Genomic DNA, 19,473 nt, shown 5'->3' with positions numbered 1-19,473 from the left:
ATCTCATCTCCATGTGATAATCCATAGTCGCTTTGTAACTGAAGAAGGCTACTTTTCTTTTATTTCATTCATATCCTATCTATGTCAAAAATGAATAATTGTGCGAAGTTAGAGATTCTAGAAATAAGGGCGCAATAGAGGTAGAGAATTATGTATACAGATATACATCCGTCATATGGCCTTACCTTTTTACCGGAATAGCCTCCCTATCTGTAAACATATATATATATATATATATATATATATATATATATATATATATATATATATATATATATATATATATATATATATATATATATATATATATATATATCTGTATCTATCTGTTCGCGCTATTTTGACGGGTCATCTATAACAATACATCATTAGTAGACGCCTTGGCTGACTAGGACATACTCTAACAATGCAAGAGATCTACAGGTCGCCAATTTTTAAGATACATTAATGTATGTAAGCACGACATGAAGGTCTTCAAAATCAACACCATGTTATAATGTGTGTGTGTGTGTATGTGTGTGTCTTTCCTAATTGACGGCGAGATGTTTAGTGATTCCTTGGTTACTACGCAGTGTAAAGTGATGAAATATGAGCTGATCTGTTTTAATGCATGTTAAGAACAGGAGACTATCTAGAGGCATGAAAGAGTAAAGACGCGTTTTTGTTGTGAGTTAGATTTTGTTTAAATATTTTATTTCATTACTACTAAATCTATATTTCATTTCAAGCTAAATCTGAAAATCTATACTATAAAGTAGAATGTGAGGTGTATGTATGTTACTTATAGACATCAAAACCGCTTGACCAATCTTGATAAAACTTGGCAGGAATGTTTCTTGGGTACCAACTTAGACCTTTGTGTATGTATCGTAGCCCTAAAACAAACTTAAGACCCTAAAAAAAAATAAAGTTGTCCGACTCTATTACAGCTATAGTATTTTATGGATCTAGGACATGTCTACAATGTTGACATAAGAAAAGATCGAAAGGATTTAGACCTAGATCTAATTTTAAGAAATACACTTTGCGCAGATAATTTTTTACTTTGACACATGAAAATACAAAAGAAGATCCTTTGATTTCATTATATAATAAAATTAACCTTCAATTTTGTATTTCAAAAGCATTTTTTTACATAAATTAGTTCCTGATATCTGTGACTACAGATTTCCTGGCGAACATTCTTTCATTAGACAATACCGTAATGAATCGCTTACTAAAAATTAATTCGTTTAATTGTTTACTTTATAATCCCATCCCTAGATCTAAAACTCTAATTCAACTCTAAGATGATAAAACTTCTCTTCGCACAGATAGTTTTATACTTTAACACATGAACATTTTAATTATAGTCCATTCATTTCATATTTTGATCAAATAAACATTCAAATTTGGTTTTCTAAGAGACTACATTCGTTTACGAAAGCTGCGAAGCCGGGTTGAGATAGGGCTAGATCTATAGTCATTCATGAATCGCGTACTAAAAATTATTTCGTTTAATTGTTCACTTTATAATCCCATTCAATTAACAAAGCTATCTCTCTTTTCGTTTTTAATAGATATGAATGTCTCGGCTTCGGGAAAACCCATTTTCGCAAACCTAATTTTATTTTCGTAGCGAAAGAGAAAATAACTTGAAAGGATCATTAGCTAAGTTTAACATACATCTAAATCCAATCCACTAGATTAGTAAGCACAAACTTAGACCCGCAGGCCGCGGGTAATGTCAGGCTAGTATTGTAATAAAATTTATATTGAGTTTTTATTCAGAAAAGAAGTTTGTGCGTCACAGTTAAGTTATTAAAAATATATTAAGCCTACATCGGTTAAATTGTAATAGCTGTTTTGAGCTTCAAGACAACGACCGCCCAACAACACATAAACAGTCAAAAGAAGCACAGGATAGATCCACAAGGCGGGAAAGCATTTAGAAAGGGTCACGGATCGCAGATCCCCAGAAGCAGGAAAAGGCTGAAAACGCTTCAGTGTCTTGTGACTTCAAATGCATACCCTGTGACCGTATATGTGTATCAGTGATTGGCCTCGTTAGTTTTTAGGAGAGGTTGCAGAGGGAGGTAACTACCCACAACACGATAATAGCTCTTAAGATTCACAAAATTTGAAGTAAAAATACAATCGTAACAAAAAACAACTACAATTTTAAAGCTATACTTAAAAAAAAGACTATATTTGTGTCAATTTCACATCATAGCCAACACATTACCTCACCTAATTAAAATTAATAACAAAAAAAAAACCACCAACAACAACAACAACGAAAAAACAAAAATAAACTTTGTAATTACATTTTGTTTTGTTTTATTAACCATGACCATAGGAAACTATATAATATTGTAATGGTACACACAGAAACTATTGAATTGAATAGTATTTGATGCTACTCGAATTTATAACTTTATTTATTTATACATTTTAAATATAGATTATAAAATATAACAAGGATATAAAATGGATATTTCAGTATCCGTGCAGTGATAAGCTAAAAATCATTCGGCAGCTCACACATGAATCTGTCCTGGTCACTTCTGAAGCCACAAGGAAGGTCCCCCATCTTGCCTCCTTTACTCTTCCAGATGTCCAAACAATCTTCATTTCCCAGATCATCAGGCTGTCCAGGCGCCCAGTCTAAGACCGGCACTAAAGTCCCAGTGCGTGGAAATTTCCAGGTTCCCTCTTGTGCAGCGTCGGTTCCACCTATGAGTACTATGTCCGCACCTGGTGTAATGGAAAGGTAATGCTGGGCCGCCTGGTACTCGTTGTTATCGTTGATCTCGGCCAGGTAGCCGCCAAGAGCTATGCAGTAATTGTTCGCGTCGAAGGAATCTTTGTAAGGGAACTTGGAGATGAGGTACTTCTTGTTGTTGTAGATCAGGGGAGGGTTGAAGAGCTGAGCGGTGATTGCATTCAAATAGTTCTTCAGTGTCGTCGCCTTATTGCTGTCCGTCAAGCATTGAACCAGCTCAGTCTGTTTCTGTAACAGCGATTGCACAATGTTTGGGACATCAAAGAGAAACGGAAGGCCACGTCTACGACGTACGTTCGTTGTCTCTGCAACGAACAAAAAATCAGAAGTCAATCAAAATGATAAAAAGTTGTGACATAAATTTAAAGTATCCAATCAAATACATGTTATAGTAAAAAAAAAAAGTAGTAAAGTTCCCCTTTCAGACCTTGTAATCTTTAGGGCAGATGATGTAAAGGTCATCTGTTTCTGTGGCCTACGGTTAACAAGGGTGTCATGTGTCCAGCACAACAACCAACCGCCTTTACTTGTCCCTAACTAATGTCAGGTACCCATTAGAGCTGGGTGGACTCAGAGGCTCCCGAAGATCCCGAAATTAAAATTCCCAGTTTTAACCACGATTCGAACCTCGGACCGCTCTGTTTGGAAACCAAGTGATTTACCACTCGGCCACCGCGTCACCGTCTTAGAAAATGTAGGCTGTCAATGAAAGAGATCATATTCAAGGCAAAAGACAAAAGACAGAGGAATGGAGAAAGATTGTTGACAGATCATGTGTGGGGCCCTAACGCTACATGTAATAGGCTTTGGTCTTATAGTTGTATGATGACTTTCTGGTTTTCGACAGATTACTCAGAGATGTTTGATTTTCTTGTACGGGCGTTTTGGATGTTGTAAAAAGTTCCAAACTAAAAAGCCTGTATATTGAGACATTGAAAGGACCAAAGTTCAGACCGTTGAATGAAGTGTAATACGTAAAGGTGACAGTCGAGTCTCTGTCCGTAATACGATGTTGTCAGCTAGATGACGACCTAACACCACATATTAATACGTACACAAGCTTAACCCCACTATCCGTGACGTCAGTGGCGTCGTTAGGGAGGAGCGGGGGGATGTGGGCCTCACCGGGTGACACCCAACACAAGAAAAATAATGCGTTTTAGACGCCAGGAGAAAAAGGTTTCTGAAGCTGAAAAATATATGACATGTTTGACGCCCGGTGCTTCGCCCCTGACAACTCTCAGTGAGGCGCCCCCCTTGACATTTGATCTGACCAGCTGAGCGGCGAACGTAACATTTTTGTATTGTGAACTGTTGAGAAACACCTAAATTTATGCCCTTCGCGCACTATTTGATGTATAGGGCTGCAAGCTCTCTCCACAGAAATCAGTCTAAGGCGATTTTCACTGCAACGTCCCCAGTTATTTCCCACGAAATTCAGGACTTCTAAAAAGGCGTGACTTCATGTTAGACGTAGACGGCCTTGCTTTTGCGTTCCTCTTTTCGGATTCTTGTTAAGACTGACTTTGGTAAACGTGTTTCGTCTTGTCTAATTAAACGACTCACAAATGTCAATCGACTTTCAATCGCCACTTCCCTCAGGCGGCGAATGCGCTGCGTGAAAATATTTCTCTGTTGGTAACATTATATCGGTATGTTATTCATAGCCATCACTGCTCTGCTTTTTTGCAGCCTTCCACGTATGGAAGTTGAGGTGGTCGTTGGGACAATGATTCCATTGAGTTGGTTGATTTTAATCTCCTGGCTGATTGATTTATTTGTTCAGATAGGGTTTACTTTTTGAAAGTCGGCTCCTGCATTCCAATCACACATGTTACACCATGATATGCGTCTCAGCATAACACTGCCTAAAATAACTTTAAGGGCGTCTTTATCCGTCATCGAGAAACTAGCGTAGGCAATACATTTAACTGTATTTCAAAGTAATGCTATGTCGTCTACAAAATCCAACTCGGTTTGGTTTACGCCATGGGAACCCGTGTGCAGCCAAATTTTTTTTTTTTAATTTTTATTTCCATGACATGGCTACTAGAAAGAGAAATGGGGGATAAGATACACCTTAATCTCGTATCCGTCTCGATGTTGAAGAATTCCAGCGTCTGTTGTGACAACAGTTTTGATTTGCTTTTGACATGTCGCTGAGTCTGGACCAATTTTTCCGAGATGCATTATTCTCTTGCTATTTTCCAGAGTGATTCCGATGAACACTTTCAAAATTTTTGTTTTTAACTGATCAACATTCTTTGCTGGTACTCCAGGCTTTGCTCGATGATGTTTCGCAGGACTTAAACATGTTCAGTGCTTGATTAGCCTTTTCGGAAGCAGCTGAGAAACACTAGTATCGACTAGTATAATGTAAAAACTTTTCCATAAGGAGCTCTTAAATCTCTAATAAAAAATATGTTCAACTTGATGTTTCTCAATTCAATAATTGTACATTTTTAAAAAAATTTTGATACAATTACAGAAGCAACGACATTTTAAAATAGAATCGAAAACCATTTTCGTGTGTGCCAAATCAATTAATTAGCTTTCTTTTGTATTGTTTATCATAAAGAAACAAAATAAATAAACAATAGTTTGTTGTTTTTCTTTTAAGGGGGAGATTGACACCCAAGCTTCCCGCACCGGGTGACACCGACCCTAGTCACGCTAATGCGTGACGTCACTAAATGTTGCGTTCAAAGTCCGTCATCTATTGTGCGTCTCTAAACTTGCTGAATGCCTAACACACAGTAGACCAGTTAAGTAACCGAACAAACCCTTGGGTTCAAAGATATTATTGAGTCTTTTGTTCAGATCAAAGTATAACGCTTAAAGACTTAAAGATTAGTAGATCTAGACTAACAATAATAAATCTGTGCGATTAGAAATATTTTTACCAATTGTTTTGTTTATCGCAATTTCATACTTTTAGCTTTCTCAATAGGCTATTATCCTATCACTTGTCTGGGGGGTGGGGGATAGAGGAAGAAATAAAGGATACCTGGGTGGATTTTACCGTCAAAATCATTCGAAAAAAAAAGGAAAGACATGATGTCTAACTCGAGAGTCACGTTGGGCTGACATACAAACGACTCTGCTAGTGAGATACTTATGACTGGTGATGATTGTATAGTTATGCCCCCAAATCTGAGAACGCTACACTAGTGCCAAAGGAAAAGTCCAGCGGAAACGGAGACTCATGAAGGAGTCATGGTATAACAAAAAAAAAAACAGAAGAAATTCAGTCCTATGCTGACAGTAAAAATGCATTAAATGTTTTTCAACTCAATGAAAGCTTTTTATGGCCCTCAGCAAAATGGCTCATCCCCCATATTCAGTGCTGATGGAAACAAACTTCTCACAGACAAGGAGGATATAAACTTGTTCGCTGGGCTGAACACTTCAGTACAGTCATTAACTGTCCATCAAGCATTACCGGCGAAGCCATCGACCGCTTGGAACGAGTCCCAATAAACCATTCACTCGCTGACCTCCCCGGCTCATTGAAGTAATGACTGCAATATCCAACCTCTCAACTGGCAAGGCACCGGGACTAGACTCCATCCCCGCTGAAATATACTCAATTGGCAGTTCAGAGCTGACAGCTAAACTAACAGAAATCTACCAGATAATATGGGAACAAAAGCTTTTAGGTTTTTTTTATATAAACATGACGGATAGACAGACTGACAGACAAAACGCACTCAAAATGCGGCTTTAATCCACTTTAAATAAAGTCTATTAGAACTCAGTCAGTGCACCAATATCGTTAAATATCTCATGTTAATGAAAAACAGTTTTTTTGGTACTAGCACATTGTGACGTAATGGATTTTTTTCCCTTTGACACCATATGAATGGATTATTTAAATGTAATACTAAAAACCTCGTTGCACCCTCGAAAAATTGCTTTTATTGATGAAGGCATTTTTTAGTCTAACTAGGCCGCGTGACGTAGTGGATTTTTTTTCCTTTGACGTCATATGGAATTAATTCTTCAAATGAAATGCTATATCAACTTGGTATAGTAATGTTTATTAAACCTCGTTATCTAACCCGTATTTTAAAAAAAGACATAATAGCTAGATTAAGATCTTGTCTAGATTTTTTAAACTAGATCTATATTTATATTCTAATTAAAATCATTCTGGTCTAGTTTAAAATGATATAGACTAAACCAAGATATAGAATTTCCATTTCTAGACTTAAAGTGTAGATTTTGATTTGCAAACGACTAGATCAATATCTCAATGCTATAGCCTAATATACTAAAACTAATCTACTATTTTTAAATTTAATGTCGCATTCAGTCTATTGATAGATTATCTAGGCTTTTTATTTCAGAAATCTAATTACATCTAAATTATTCCAAATTTATACTTTAGATCTTGATCTAGTAGATATAGATCTTAAGAGTGCTAAATCAGAAGTTTAGTTTAGATCTACATCCTCATTCTAGTTCCATTTAAATAAAAATGCCAATAGCTCTGTTGGTAACTGTGCTGAGACATCGGACTACAAGCACGATATCTGTTTTTTCTTCTTTTTTTCAATTACAAATCAATGCTGAAAGATTATCTAAAATCGCTCGTCTGACATAATGTACATATCCGGTAGATGCCAAATATTAATGTGTAATATATCTCTTTATCAATAATAGGCTATTAGTTTGTAACCAGTATGTTATTAAATGAACAGCAATGCCAGGTCGTGCGGTTATCGTGCTGGACTGATTGTCTCGACGTTCACGGGTTCAAACCCTGCCCGCTCCCATCCCCCGTCCTCCAGCGGGAGGTTGTTTGTTGTTTTACATGTTTCGGATGTTCTATCAGAGTTGAAGATAATTACTTCCTAGTCCAAACCTCCCGCAGGACGACGGGGGATGGGAGCGGGCAGGGTTTGAACCCGGGACCATCGATAAATCTGAACGACAGTCCAGCGTTAAAACCGCACGACCAGGCAGCCATCCAAGTTAATTATCTTTAATTTTGAAAGAACTTCCGAAACATGTAAGACAGAATTTTTTTTTTACAACGGCAAATAAATCTTTGAAACATTATTACTTTTGACAATCAAAACAAAATCACGTCTTCAATATTCCTTGCGAATAGACGGATCCGACAGGGATCCGACGTGGGCCGCCTCTGAGTTTGTGAGATAACACAAACACTCTTTGTAATCTTGTTATAAATCATACTGCTCTATTTTGCTTTTGTTCTAGTTTCTTTGTGTTTTCTATTAGTACTGGAATAATTTATGATTTAGTTAATGATTTTAAAACAGAGAGTCTGTTAAATTTCTGGTACAATACCTACCGCAACGTATAAGCTGCAATGCTAAGAAAAACACCAGCAGACGTGGAATATATGTATAGTACATTCTCTCTTTCTGGGTAAAGGTGGGAAAACATATGACAATATTTTAGGAGAAGCTTTTATAGCATTGATCTTTGGGTGGTAAGACTTGTTTTGTTTTTTAATGTCTTTTTTCGCTTTCGGGCAAAAGTATAGAATATATATATATTTTCGCACATTTAAAACGGTCACATATTTTGAACACGATTAAATCTCTGCGTTGCAAGCGACGTGAAAGCTTAATAGACAAGTTAGTATTGTAGTTAGTGATAGGATCAACAGTCAAAGTTGGTAATGTTTGGTTTTGTTTGTTGCTTTTCAACAAAAAAAAAGTTTGAAACATTTGCCTATGTATAGTCCAATCATCGATATAGTTCTATTAGAACAAATATAGATAGAAAGATAGAAAGATAGAAAGATAGATAGACAGATAGACAGACAGTCAGTCAGACAGACTGACTGACTGACTGATAAACAGACATATAGATAGATAGATAGATAGATAGATAGATAGATAGATAGATAGATAGATAGAGAGAGAGAGAGCGAGAGAGAAAGAGAGGCAGACAGACAGACAGACAGAATGACTGACTGACTGATAAACCGACATATAGATAGATAGATAGATAGATAGATAGATAGATAGATAGAGAGAGAGAGAGAGAGAGCGAGAGAGAGACAGACAGACAGACAGACAGACAGAATGACTGACTGACTGATAAACCGACATATAGATAGATAGATAGGTAGATAGATAGATAGATAGATAGATAGATAGATAGATAGATAGATAGATAGATAGATAGATAGATAGATAGATAGATAGAGAGAGAGCGAGAGAGAGACAGACAGACAGACAGACAGACAGAATGACTGACTGACTGATAAACCGACATATAGATAGATAGATAGGTAGATAGATAGATAGATAGATAGATAGACAGACAGATGGACAGACATACAGACAGATAGAATGACTTATTGACTGACTGATAAAAAGACAGACTGACAGACAGGTAAATAGATAGATAGATAGATAGATAGATAGATAGATAGATAGATAGATAGATAGATAGATAGATAGATAGATAGATAGATAGATAGATAGACAGACAGAATGACTTATTGACTGACTGATAAAAAGACAGACTGACAGACAGGTAAATAGATAGATAGATAGATAGATAGATAGATAGATAGATAGATAGATAGATAGATAGATAGATAGATAGATAGATAGATAGATAGATAGATAGATATGCAAACAGATGCAGATAGAAAGACGTATTTATTATTATATATTCTTTGAACCATTCTATTAATTATTCAGTATGTAAACCGAGTGTTGCCGTGTTTCAAAGGGTCTCCACCCAATCTCTCATGAAGACTGGACGTTTATGTCTACATCATGACATTTAGGGGAAAAGTTAGAATACCAAGGGGAAAGTTCATGACAATGTTCAATCCGAACTAGATCTAGATCTAGAACTAGATCTTCGCAGTCTCCAGTCTAGAAAACAGTTAGAACAGTAAAGATGTAGAGCTATTGCACACATCTCAAGGGATGTAGCAGCTCTATCCATATTCTTTCAGGGCTTATTGTTTTTACGTGTACTGCTTGTTAACTCTTTCTCTCCTAACTGACGATACCAGCGTTGATTCCACCAGAATGTTGTAAATAATTACGGAGAGAAAGAGTTAATTAAAAAAAAGGTTGGGGGCACTACGCTCCCGAATTTATTTTCACTCCAGCTTTCTCCGCCAATCAACCAAGACAGCACACGAACTGACACAGTGATTATAAACTGTGTTTAATATTGACCAAGAACAAACCTATGAAGAGCCCGTAAGACAGGGGCGGCTAAATCAAAGATTTTACCTGCTTCAAATTCTAAAAACTATTCAAGCGTACTCTCCCCTTTATATGCTCATTACAACAGTGGTTCTCCAGCTTTTTCCTTAAGGGAACACTTCGTACATTCTGAGTATTTAGCAGAACACTTTGCTTATTTTTTAGAGAGATTAAATCACGGTTTCGCCAGCTAGTTAATTATTCTACTAGCTCGTGGAACACCTATTCAGGCTTTGCGGAACACTAGGGCTCCGCGGAACACAGTTTGGGAAACACTGCATTACAACAAAGCAGGCATACTCCTTTTTGAAGCATTACGCCCCTTGATATATTATACTATCGTTATTGATTGGAATTGGAATCTACACGGATGTTAAATATTTGAAATTCTGTGTAAGTGGATCATTCGATTCTCAAGCTGTTGTAAATCATTACAAAGTTATTTTATGCTGTCATAAGAACTGAAATAAAGTTTAATATAGTGCCTATTCTACGCTTTCAACCATCTGTTGGACCGTTGAGGCAGGGCCGGCCCTATAGATTGCGTGGCCCTATGCGAAACGGATTGCGAGGGGAACAGTATTGGTAGGGATAAGGATAATACGTGAAAATTAAGATTTTGTATTAGAAAATAAATTTGTCTTTGCAGTTTATTCGTTCTTTATTAAGTACAAATCACGATCACATTAACTTTACGAGCCATCTACAGAAGATGGTAGTTTTCCAACAAAAAGCCGATAACATTCTGCCTTTTAGATTTAGGCTACAAACGACTTACAAAATATACTCATTATTTGTTTTTATAAGATCGAGATAGATTTAGATCTATATTTATATGTCAGTGACTATTAAAGTAAAATAAAAGTACTGGAACTGGCTGTCTTGGTGAAAATTCGCCCTATTATTGCATTTTTATTAAATGACAACCAACTATGCCAATTTTTTTTTAATTGTGAGTAGGATTTAATATTAAATGACACCCTAAAATGACAATTTTGTCTATTTTTCAGGAGAAATTTATGAGATTTAAGGAGATTTTCATGACTTTTTTGTGTATTTTGAAATTTCAGAAGATTTCCAGGAGCTCCAGGAAAATCAGAGACCGTGGATAACCTGTAATAATAAGTTAAAATGGATTACTTTAATAATTTACTCGAAGAATTAGCGCGAGCCTTTAAAAGTGCGGGGCGTATGAAAGTGCGGGGCACTATGCGGCCGCATAGGTTTGCAGTGGCTTAAGGCTGGACTTGCGTTTGGGCACCACGCATGAACTGTTGACCATCTTTTTCCATTTCTCTCTATTATTTGCCTTTGATAGAATATCATTCAACACACACACTCTCGTCCATTATTTAATGTTGTCTTCCCATGGCTTTTTCTGTCTTAATTTATTCTTTTCCTGGTTCTGTTCCCTGAAGGAAGGTTTTTGTTAGCCCTGGCGACCTTGTGATATGACCATAGAGTTACAGATTGCGTTGTTTTTGTTTTTTTTTTTATTTTTACAGTAGTTCGCATGTCATCGCTAGTGATCTCTGTACTCCTATATGTTTGTGGAATTTTAACACTAACTCCTGAGGATGAAAGAAGAATCGAAGCCTTTCAGTACAAAAGCTACAGAAACATTGCAGGGTATCAAATTCAAAGGAAAAGAAGACCAATGAGTTTGTACTTTTACAAGTCAACACTCTGGCTGGCAAAAAAGGAGAAACATATTAATACAGTGAAGACAGAAAGAAGCACAAAGAAAGGGTCGTCCAAAGAAAAGCTGGCTGGATAACATAAAAGAATTGTTCGGTCTCTCTCTTTGTATCCTGATAAGAAAAAGCTGCTTACCGGTAAAATGTAAGCGATTTTTTAATGTGAATTATCACAGAGCTCCTAGGACGAAAGTCAAGGGACACAGGATGATTATTGTTTGTCATAATAGACTTTCTGTATCTTTCTGTGACAACCTGAATTATAAAATTTGTGATGTTTGTTATGGAGTTTGTGTGTATATATCTATGGGGACGATGAGAAGTTATTGGCTGGTTGTTTGTTATGGAGTTTGTGTGTATATATATCTATGGGGACGATGAGAAGTTATTGGCTGGTTGTTTGTTATGCAGTGTAAATGCTGCGAGATATGCGGCATTGTCGTTAGCTGTCTCGGATAGGCCAGACTACTCCAGGATGCTACAGTATAAAGACGTTGTTTTTTTTTAGTACGTTAATTTTTATTGTAAATACTATTTTATATTATTATTAAAGTCTATTACATTTATTTCATTTCATCTCAAGTTAAATGTGTCTATATTGTAATAAAAGTTACCTTTAGGTTTGTTTACAGCTTACTTGTTTAAAGTTATTTTAAGTTTGATGAGTTAAGATATAATTCGACTACAGCTGTCAACTAGAAGAGTGGCTCTACACATCAACGACCGTCAACAACTCTGTGGTAATAGGATAAAAACACTCCAAGCAAACACCTACATTGACATTCACTGATAAATTCTGAATGTAATAAAAGTTTCGATTTTCCAAAGGAAGAAAGTACAACTAACCTTCATCAGTCCTTATAGTGTCTTATATAATTTCAGGGAGACATGGTGGCTGAGCGGTAACGCGATTGGATTCTGACCCGGGTTCAAATCCTGGTGAAGAGATCTCTGAGTCCACCCAGCTGTGATGAATACCCGACATTAGTTGGGGCAAAAATAAAGGCGGTTGGTCGTTCTGCTGGGCACATGACAACCTCGTTGAGCGTAGGCCACAGAAACAGATGACCTTTACATCACCTGCCCTACAGATCACAAGGTTTAAAGGGGAACTTTATAATTTTAGCAAAATCGGTATAATTTATACGCAACGTGAGCCTATTAGGATCAAAAACCTAATTGCTAGGTCAACGATATATTGCTCTATTGCTTAATGTTTAGTACAAATCCAATGCAAAGAATAAAGATATTGTCTGTTTTTATCTTCCTACATAACAGTATAGACACTGACATGATAGATAGGTGGCGTAACGTTATCTCAACCAAACATAGTTTTGCTCCTTTGGAAGGAAGTTTAGGAAATTATCTACAAGGCTTTGATAAAGAAAGATTAATTATCCCTGGGATATATATTTAAAAAATCTTTACCAGAATTATACCGCTGAGAATAATCTGTGAAATTGGTTTTGGCGAATTTGAATCACATCCTGGTATATCATGATATTATCCGGCATTGGTAACACATTTACCAGAATTATACCGCTGTGAATAATCTGTGAGATTGGTTTAGAAGAATTTGAATCACATCCTGGTATATCATGATATTGTCCGGCTTTGGTAACATTCAGATTTGGACTTGAAGACCACTTGAATCTACAGTTTTATGTTTTGTCATGAGGCGCGGTGGCCGAGTGTAAAGCGCTTAGTTCCGAACTTGAGGTCCCGGGTTCGAATCCAGGTAAAGACTGGGATTTATCATTTCGGGATCTTTGTCCAACAGGCTCTGATGGCTTTGTGGAAAGCGCAGATTTCTTTAGAGAGTTGAAATATTTCGTATTAATTTCATGTTGTTTCTCAAAGTAGCGTAGACACACTGAAGGAATACCGCGTCTTATATACACTGTTTTGAGTTTTGCGCTTTCAAAGTTAATCACAAGAAATGATTCTACATACAATAATGAAATTAATGACATCAAATAAAATCGCATGTGTATGTAGGGCATTTACGGTAACAACTAATAACACAAACAGTTTTAGTTTTTTTTTTAATCAATTCCTCGTTTATGAAGCTGATGGAACTGCTGTGCGTATCAAGGGGGGAGAGGCCCCAAATGAGTGTCCGAAATGTGTTTTTACACTAAATATTATACCATTATCTCATGTCGATTGTCAAAATGCAGGGGTCCCTAAGGAGGCCGGGCCTCCAGGGCCCCCTACATCCTTAGCTGCGCCCTGGATGGTAATTGAACACAAACATGAAAAAGTAGATAATCTTCCCTGTTTTTAAGCTATTCAATAGCAGAGTGGTTACCGTGTTAGCTTGAGAAGCCTGGGAAGGCTTTAGCCTACGAGTTTAAATTGTCGCTCATTTTTTTTAAAACAAAAATTCATTTAAAAAGCGATCACCCAGACACCCCTTTCTTTCTCCCCCCCAACCATTTCCATCTGGGGATATCTGGATGAGCTTTTACTGTGATCGTTTTTAAAAGCATCTAGTCTCGTCCTATTTTATGTTTGTGTTCATTAAGCCTCAAACGTGAACTAATTTAGCTTATACCACCACGTCAAGCACAATTTCTTTACCTTGTTCCAGATACAAAACAAAATAATTAATTACCAATATTGAATTAATTAATTTTTTTTAAAATTGATTCTTTAGTTGCCATGTAAAAGAAATAATTGGACGAAATTTCAGTTTGACCCGAGATTGGGTGTGGGAGAAATAACGTTTACAAACTTTTCTGCAGACAGACAGACAGAAAAACAGAGTTGAAATAAAGTTTTATAAAACAACATGGACATTTTTGCTGTCATTAGCGTTTCCCTATTAAAAAGTTAGTGTTACGGTTTGAATCCATTACTATAACGCTCAGTGTCATAGTTCAGTAGGGTCTTGGATTAAATGATGAATAATACAAGCCTTATCTCTCTATGTTTGAACCTATGGCCAACTTTACAATGTGAATATATTCCAGTGGCACCATCCCCATTTTTGACATATTGTTTTCATGAAGATTTTACTTCCCTATTTTTTTTAGAATAGCTTTTATATAGCCCACTTTTCATGCATATGGCATGCTCAGAGCCCTATAATCCAATATCTTTTATAGACCAAATGAGGAAGGGGGGTATTTCTGAGAAGGTTCTCCGTGCTGTCTTTAGTCTCCGAAAAAAACAACTAGAGCCGTGTATCGAGCTTCGAGTCCCCTTGATAGGAAGCTAAGCCATGCTCATGCAGCCTTATTCTCTTGGTAGTGGCTTATAAATGTCTACAGCTATATAACAGCATTTCTTGATTCTGAAAGTTGTTGTTGTTTTTTTTGCTTCGTGAAATATACATTCACTTCCAGGAGAGTTACAGCTATTTAAGGTTATCACCTGAATAAGATTTGTGTCTATGAGTCAAAGGATAGAACGCTAGACGCATTAAAAGGTTGGTTAGATAGATAGATAGATAGATAGATAGATAGATAGATAGATAGATAGATAGATAGATAGATAGATAGATAGATAGATAGATAGATAGATAGATAGATAGATAGATAGATAGATAGATAGATAGATAGATAGATAGATAGATAGATAGATAGATAGATAGATAGATAGATAGATAGATAGATAGATAGATAGATAGATAGATAGATAGATAGATAGACAGACAGACAGACAGACAGATAGATAGATAGATAGATAGATAGATAGATAGATAGATAGATAGATAGATAGATAGATAGATAGATAGATAGATAGATAGATAGATAGATAGATAGATAGATAGATAGATAGATAGATTGAATGAGAAATAGGTTTGCAAAAGCTACTAAAAGTTTCGTTTGATCATATTTCTGAGCAGAATAAATAACACTACACAGTATTAGACATTATTTGGTCAGATGTCTCCGATTTCAAATGGCATTCTCGTGTTTTAAAACAAGAAGCAAGTAAGATGCTTATACATTGTCTATTTATAGTATTAATATAAACTAACATTTAAAATGTTAATTTTAGTTTAAAAATATGAATTATTTCTTTGTAGATCACCATCGAAGAATCAAGTAAGCCCAGAGGTAATTGTTACTTCAAAATAACTCCTAAGTGGATTGTATACAAAATTAAATACCTTTTTACAAAGCTTATATCAACTCACTATGCCTGTCAGTCTGGTAAAAAAGTTATGTTCGCATTATTTCTCCCACACCCAATCTCGGATTAAGCTGAAATTTTGTAAAATTATTTCTTTTACCTGACAACACAAGAATTTTTTTGTTTTGTTTTGGTATCTTGAACAAGGGAAAGAGATAGTTCTTGACAGATGTGGTGATACAGATTGTATTAGTCCCCTTGAGGACTCTTCAGCCCTTGAATGAACATTTTTCAAATGTATTTAGTATGTGCATGTATTTTTGTTTGACTGGTTAATAGAGAACGAGACTAGAAAATATATAAAATACTTTTTAAAAATACAACACAAGACAGCTTATATTAGGTGTAGTTGTATCAATTAGTTTGGATCAGTCATGTCATTAAATTTGTAATAGATCAAGACTAACAATAATAAATTTGTGCAATAAAAATATTTGTACTAATTGTTTTTGTTTAGCGCTATTTCATGCTTTTAGCTTTCTAAGTACTGTATGATCCTTTCATGTATCTGGACCAGTTAGGAAAATGGGAGGGGTAAAGGGGAGAGAAAGGTAGCCCTATATAGGGGTGAAGGGGAGAGAAAGGTAGCCCTTTATATGGGTAAAGGGTAGAGAAAGGTAGCCCTATATATGGGTGTAGGGTAGAGAAAGGTAGCCCTATATATGGGTGAAGGGGAGAGAAAGGTAGCCCTATATATGGGTGAAGGGGAGAGAAAGGTAGCCCTATATATGGGTGAAGGGGAGAGAAAGGTAGCCCTATATATGGGTGAAATTTTTACGTATTTGCTTTTAAAAAAAAAAAAAAAAAAAAAAAAAGGGGGGGATGGGGGAACGAACTCATTGCTAAAGCCGACATCCTAACCCCTCTGCTAGTGAGGCGTCTATGAAAATATAAGATTGTATGTCTATCTATTTGTTTGTATGAAGTTTCTTTAAATCGGCGACCTATAAAGTGGACGAATTCATTGATTACAAATAGTTAAATTTAATTAAATGACTGATTAATTTTTTAAAAAAAATTGATTCTTGTGTTGTCACGTAAAAGAAATAAGTGTACAAAATGTCAGCTTGGTCCGAGATTGGTGTGTGAGAAATAGCGTGTACAAACTTTTGAACAGACAGACAGCTTTGTAAAAAGGTGGAATTCTAGCTCCAACTAATGGCACCAACATTTTCCAGCTATCTGACACCAATATCACTTCAAAAAAAATTTCGAGACTTATAGACCTGAGTCCATGTGGCTTCATATATAAGTATTTGCAATTTAGCTTCTAAGCCGGAAGACATAATGCCACGGGTCAAACTATCCCATAATTCTCTACTTCCCCGCATTTCTTATGCAAGTGAGATCCGCCGGAATGCTTAAATGTGGTATTTGTGTGTTATTGGTTTTTAATATTTCACAAACTTTAAAGCTCTGTGGCAAAGCTAAACAGAGGCTCTCGTCTTGGTTAGATACGAAAAGCTCTTAACTAGGTGTAAACAAGTTTATATAAGCCTGTAATATCTATTCTATTGTTGAACAATTCTAAATTTGTCTTTTGACGGGTTCAAAAAAAAACCGGTAAAGACCCCAGTATGTTTAACCTACACTGTCGCACATGTCAGACCAAGATTTGTGGATTCAGCACTTGACCTTTGTAACTATTGGTTAAATAGCTACAACCTTGAAGTTCTTATCTTTCTTGGAAAAAAAATCCCTTTAACAAGGGATCACCTCAGAAAAAAATCTAGCGCTACATTCTTACTACAGGTGATCGATTTATCGAGACGTATTGTTTGACATAACAAAGCAGAGAGGTGGCCAGGGCCTTAGATAAAATGTAAATGTAATATCAATTGTTATTTAATACACTGATCGTTATGAAGATACGGTTTAGAGTGAGGTTGCCCTAATGGCTGTGATTTAATAATCAGATAATAAATAGTGATCTGCAGACAAGGGTATTGCTGAATGGCTAGTCTGTCCTTCCGTTTCGACAGAATACGGTGTTATATTCCAATGTATAGGAGGTCTCTAATACAAAATGCTTATGAATTTATGTTTTTAAATATTTACAATATCTTATGAATAATTATTTCATTTTTTAATTAAAATAAACATAATTGTTAAGTTTAGTTATAAGAAGCCCATGGAACAGCGAAAAACTATTATATTGTTATAAACTTGGTGGTGGCACAGATGGGGGGTAGTGGTGTGTGTGTAGTCAGCCGACGCAAATCGCCCCAGGCCAGCGCTAGACGAGCGGTCAAGCGTGACGAGTTACGACTGTCAGCCGAGTCGAGCGTCAACAGGACAGTTCGGGAAGGATCGCCGACGTGAACAGAGCTCAGGAGCGTCACGAGAGTTATAGTCATCTGACCACCTAGAAACGTCGAGGGGCGTTCTGTCCGGTTCGAGAAAGCCAGTAGGGACCCTATATAAGAGCGGAGGTGTCGCAGTCAAGACGGTCGAGAAAAGGGGCTCAATACAGCAAGGTTCAGAAAGGAGGTTCACGACAAGAGTTCAGAACCTCGGTCGACTACAGCACAGTTCAACGGTGTGGTTCTGTACGGAGCATTACGACGGTTCAGTGCGGAGTACTATCAAGTACAGTTGAGACGAACGGCGTCTTGATCTTGGTCTGTGATCGAGTCCGACACAACGAGCCCAAGTGTGTGAAGTCAGTCCTGAACTGTTGAACCCAGTGCAAGCCCGGAACGAGACGGAGAGGCCAGTGCAAGAGTTGATACGGCGGAACGGTGTTATCGGAGAGATATTTGTACAGTGTACGTGTTGCCAATTGTACAGTATTGGCTGTTATTTATTCAAATATTAAAGTGTTACGTTACTTTGGAGCCCTGAGTTGTCAAGTTCTTTAAGTTGGTGGTGTATGGTGCAGTTTGCAGAGAGCCTGGATAGTGAGATTCGTAACAATATATTATATATATATATTATATATATATTGTTGTAACCCTACTTGCGACGCAATAGGGTTAACTGTGTGTGATCAGCTGACTTATGTGACACAGGCCACTAATACAGTTTAGCGTGCTATATCGAAGGGCAGGGGACATGAACTTTGCACGTGAATAGGACCCGGGTTATGGTCATCTGATCATAAGCCTGCGTGGACCAGAGACACAGTGTGTGTAAGGCAGTGCAGTTTAAGACAGGACAGCGAGTAGACCGGGACTGTTAGTCTGCCGTGAAGTCAGTGTTGGTGGAGTCCTGAAGTGAATGTACGAGTCCAGGAAGAGATAGAGACAGTAGACTTGTAGTGTTTAGTAGGTAGTTCTATTGTGTTAAAGCATTTGAATTTGATGTAGCCAATTATGTTTTATTGGCTTTTCATGTATTTGTCATTAAACTGCCACATTGTTACTTGAAACTATTGTTGTCACGTTCTTGTATTAGATGTTTTGTGTTGTTTAGCAGTGTTTACAGAAGGCCTGATAGAGAAGATCGTAACAATTTATATATATCATTCATTCATTCAATAGAAAAGATTAGAAATGTCATGTATGCGTATACATATTCCCCCCCCCCCAAACCCCAAGGAATAAGTATACGCATACATGACATTTCTAATCTTTTCTAATGAATGAATGAAACGATGAATGGAACATAAAGTACGTCAGGATGTCTAAATTCGCAGATATAAATAACGAATTTATGT

The 19,473-nt window shown here is 36.6% G+C and overlaps 2 protein-coding genes across 3 annotated transcripts in view; one reads left to right on the top strand and one right to left on the bottom strand.

Annotated features, from left to right (window-relative positions):
* Positions 1 to 2,382: 2,382 nt before the first annotated feature.
* LOC106064721 (perlucin-like protein) lies at positions 2,383 to 8,163 on the bottom strand. Its single transcript, XM_056004374.1, has 2 exons — positions 8,085 to 8,163; positions 2,383 to 3,069 (listed from the first exon to the last, which is right to left on the bottom strand). Exons 1-2 carry the CDS (start codon positions 8,146 to 8,148, stop codon positions 2,501 to 2,503), a joined length of 633 nt encoding a protein of 210 aa, XP_055860349.1. The 5' UTR covers positions 8,149 to 8,163; the 3' UTR covers positions 2,383 to 2,500.
* Positions 8,164 to 14,828: 6,665 nt separating this feature from the next.
* The window catches only part of LOC106054916 (transient receptor potential cation channel subfamily M member 8-like), a 50,591-nt gene continuing 45,946 nt past the window's right edge, over positions 14,829 to 19,473 (top strand). For both annotated transcript variants that reach the window (XM_056004891.1, XM_056004890.1), the window contains exons 1-3: positions 14,829 to 15,105; positions 15,526 to 15,613; positions 15,709 to 15,739. In XM_056004891.1, the coding sequence (XP_055860866.1) occupies positions 15,582 to 15,613; positions 15,709 to 15,739 (63 nt within the window). In that variant the 5' untranslated portion in view covers positions 14,829 to 15,105; positions 15,526 to 15,581. The remainder of the gene's footprint in view (positions 15,106 to 15,525; positions 15,614 to 15,708; positions 15,740 to 19,473) is intronic.

The sequence above is a fragment of the Biomphalaria glabrata genome, chromosome 11 (genome assembly GCF_947242115.1).
Source record: "Biomphalaria glabrata chromosome 11, xgBioGlab47.1, whole genome shotgun sequence".
In the NCBI taxonomy this organism is placed as follows: domain Eukaryota; kingdom Metazoa; phylum Mollusca; class Gastropoda; family Planorbidae; genus Biomphalaria; species Biomphalaria glabrata.
This window is presented reverse-complemented; position numbering and strand designations above follow the sequence as displayed.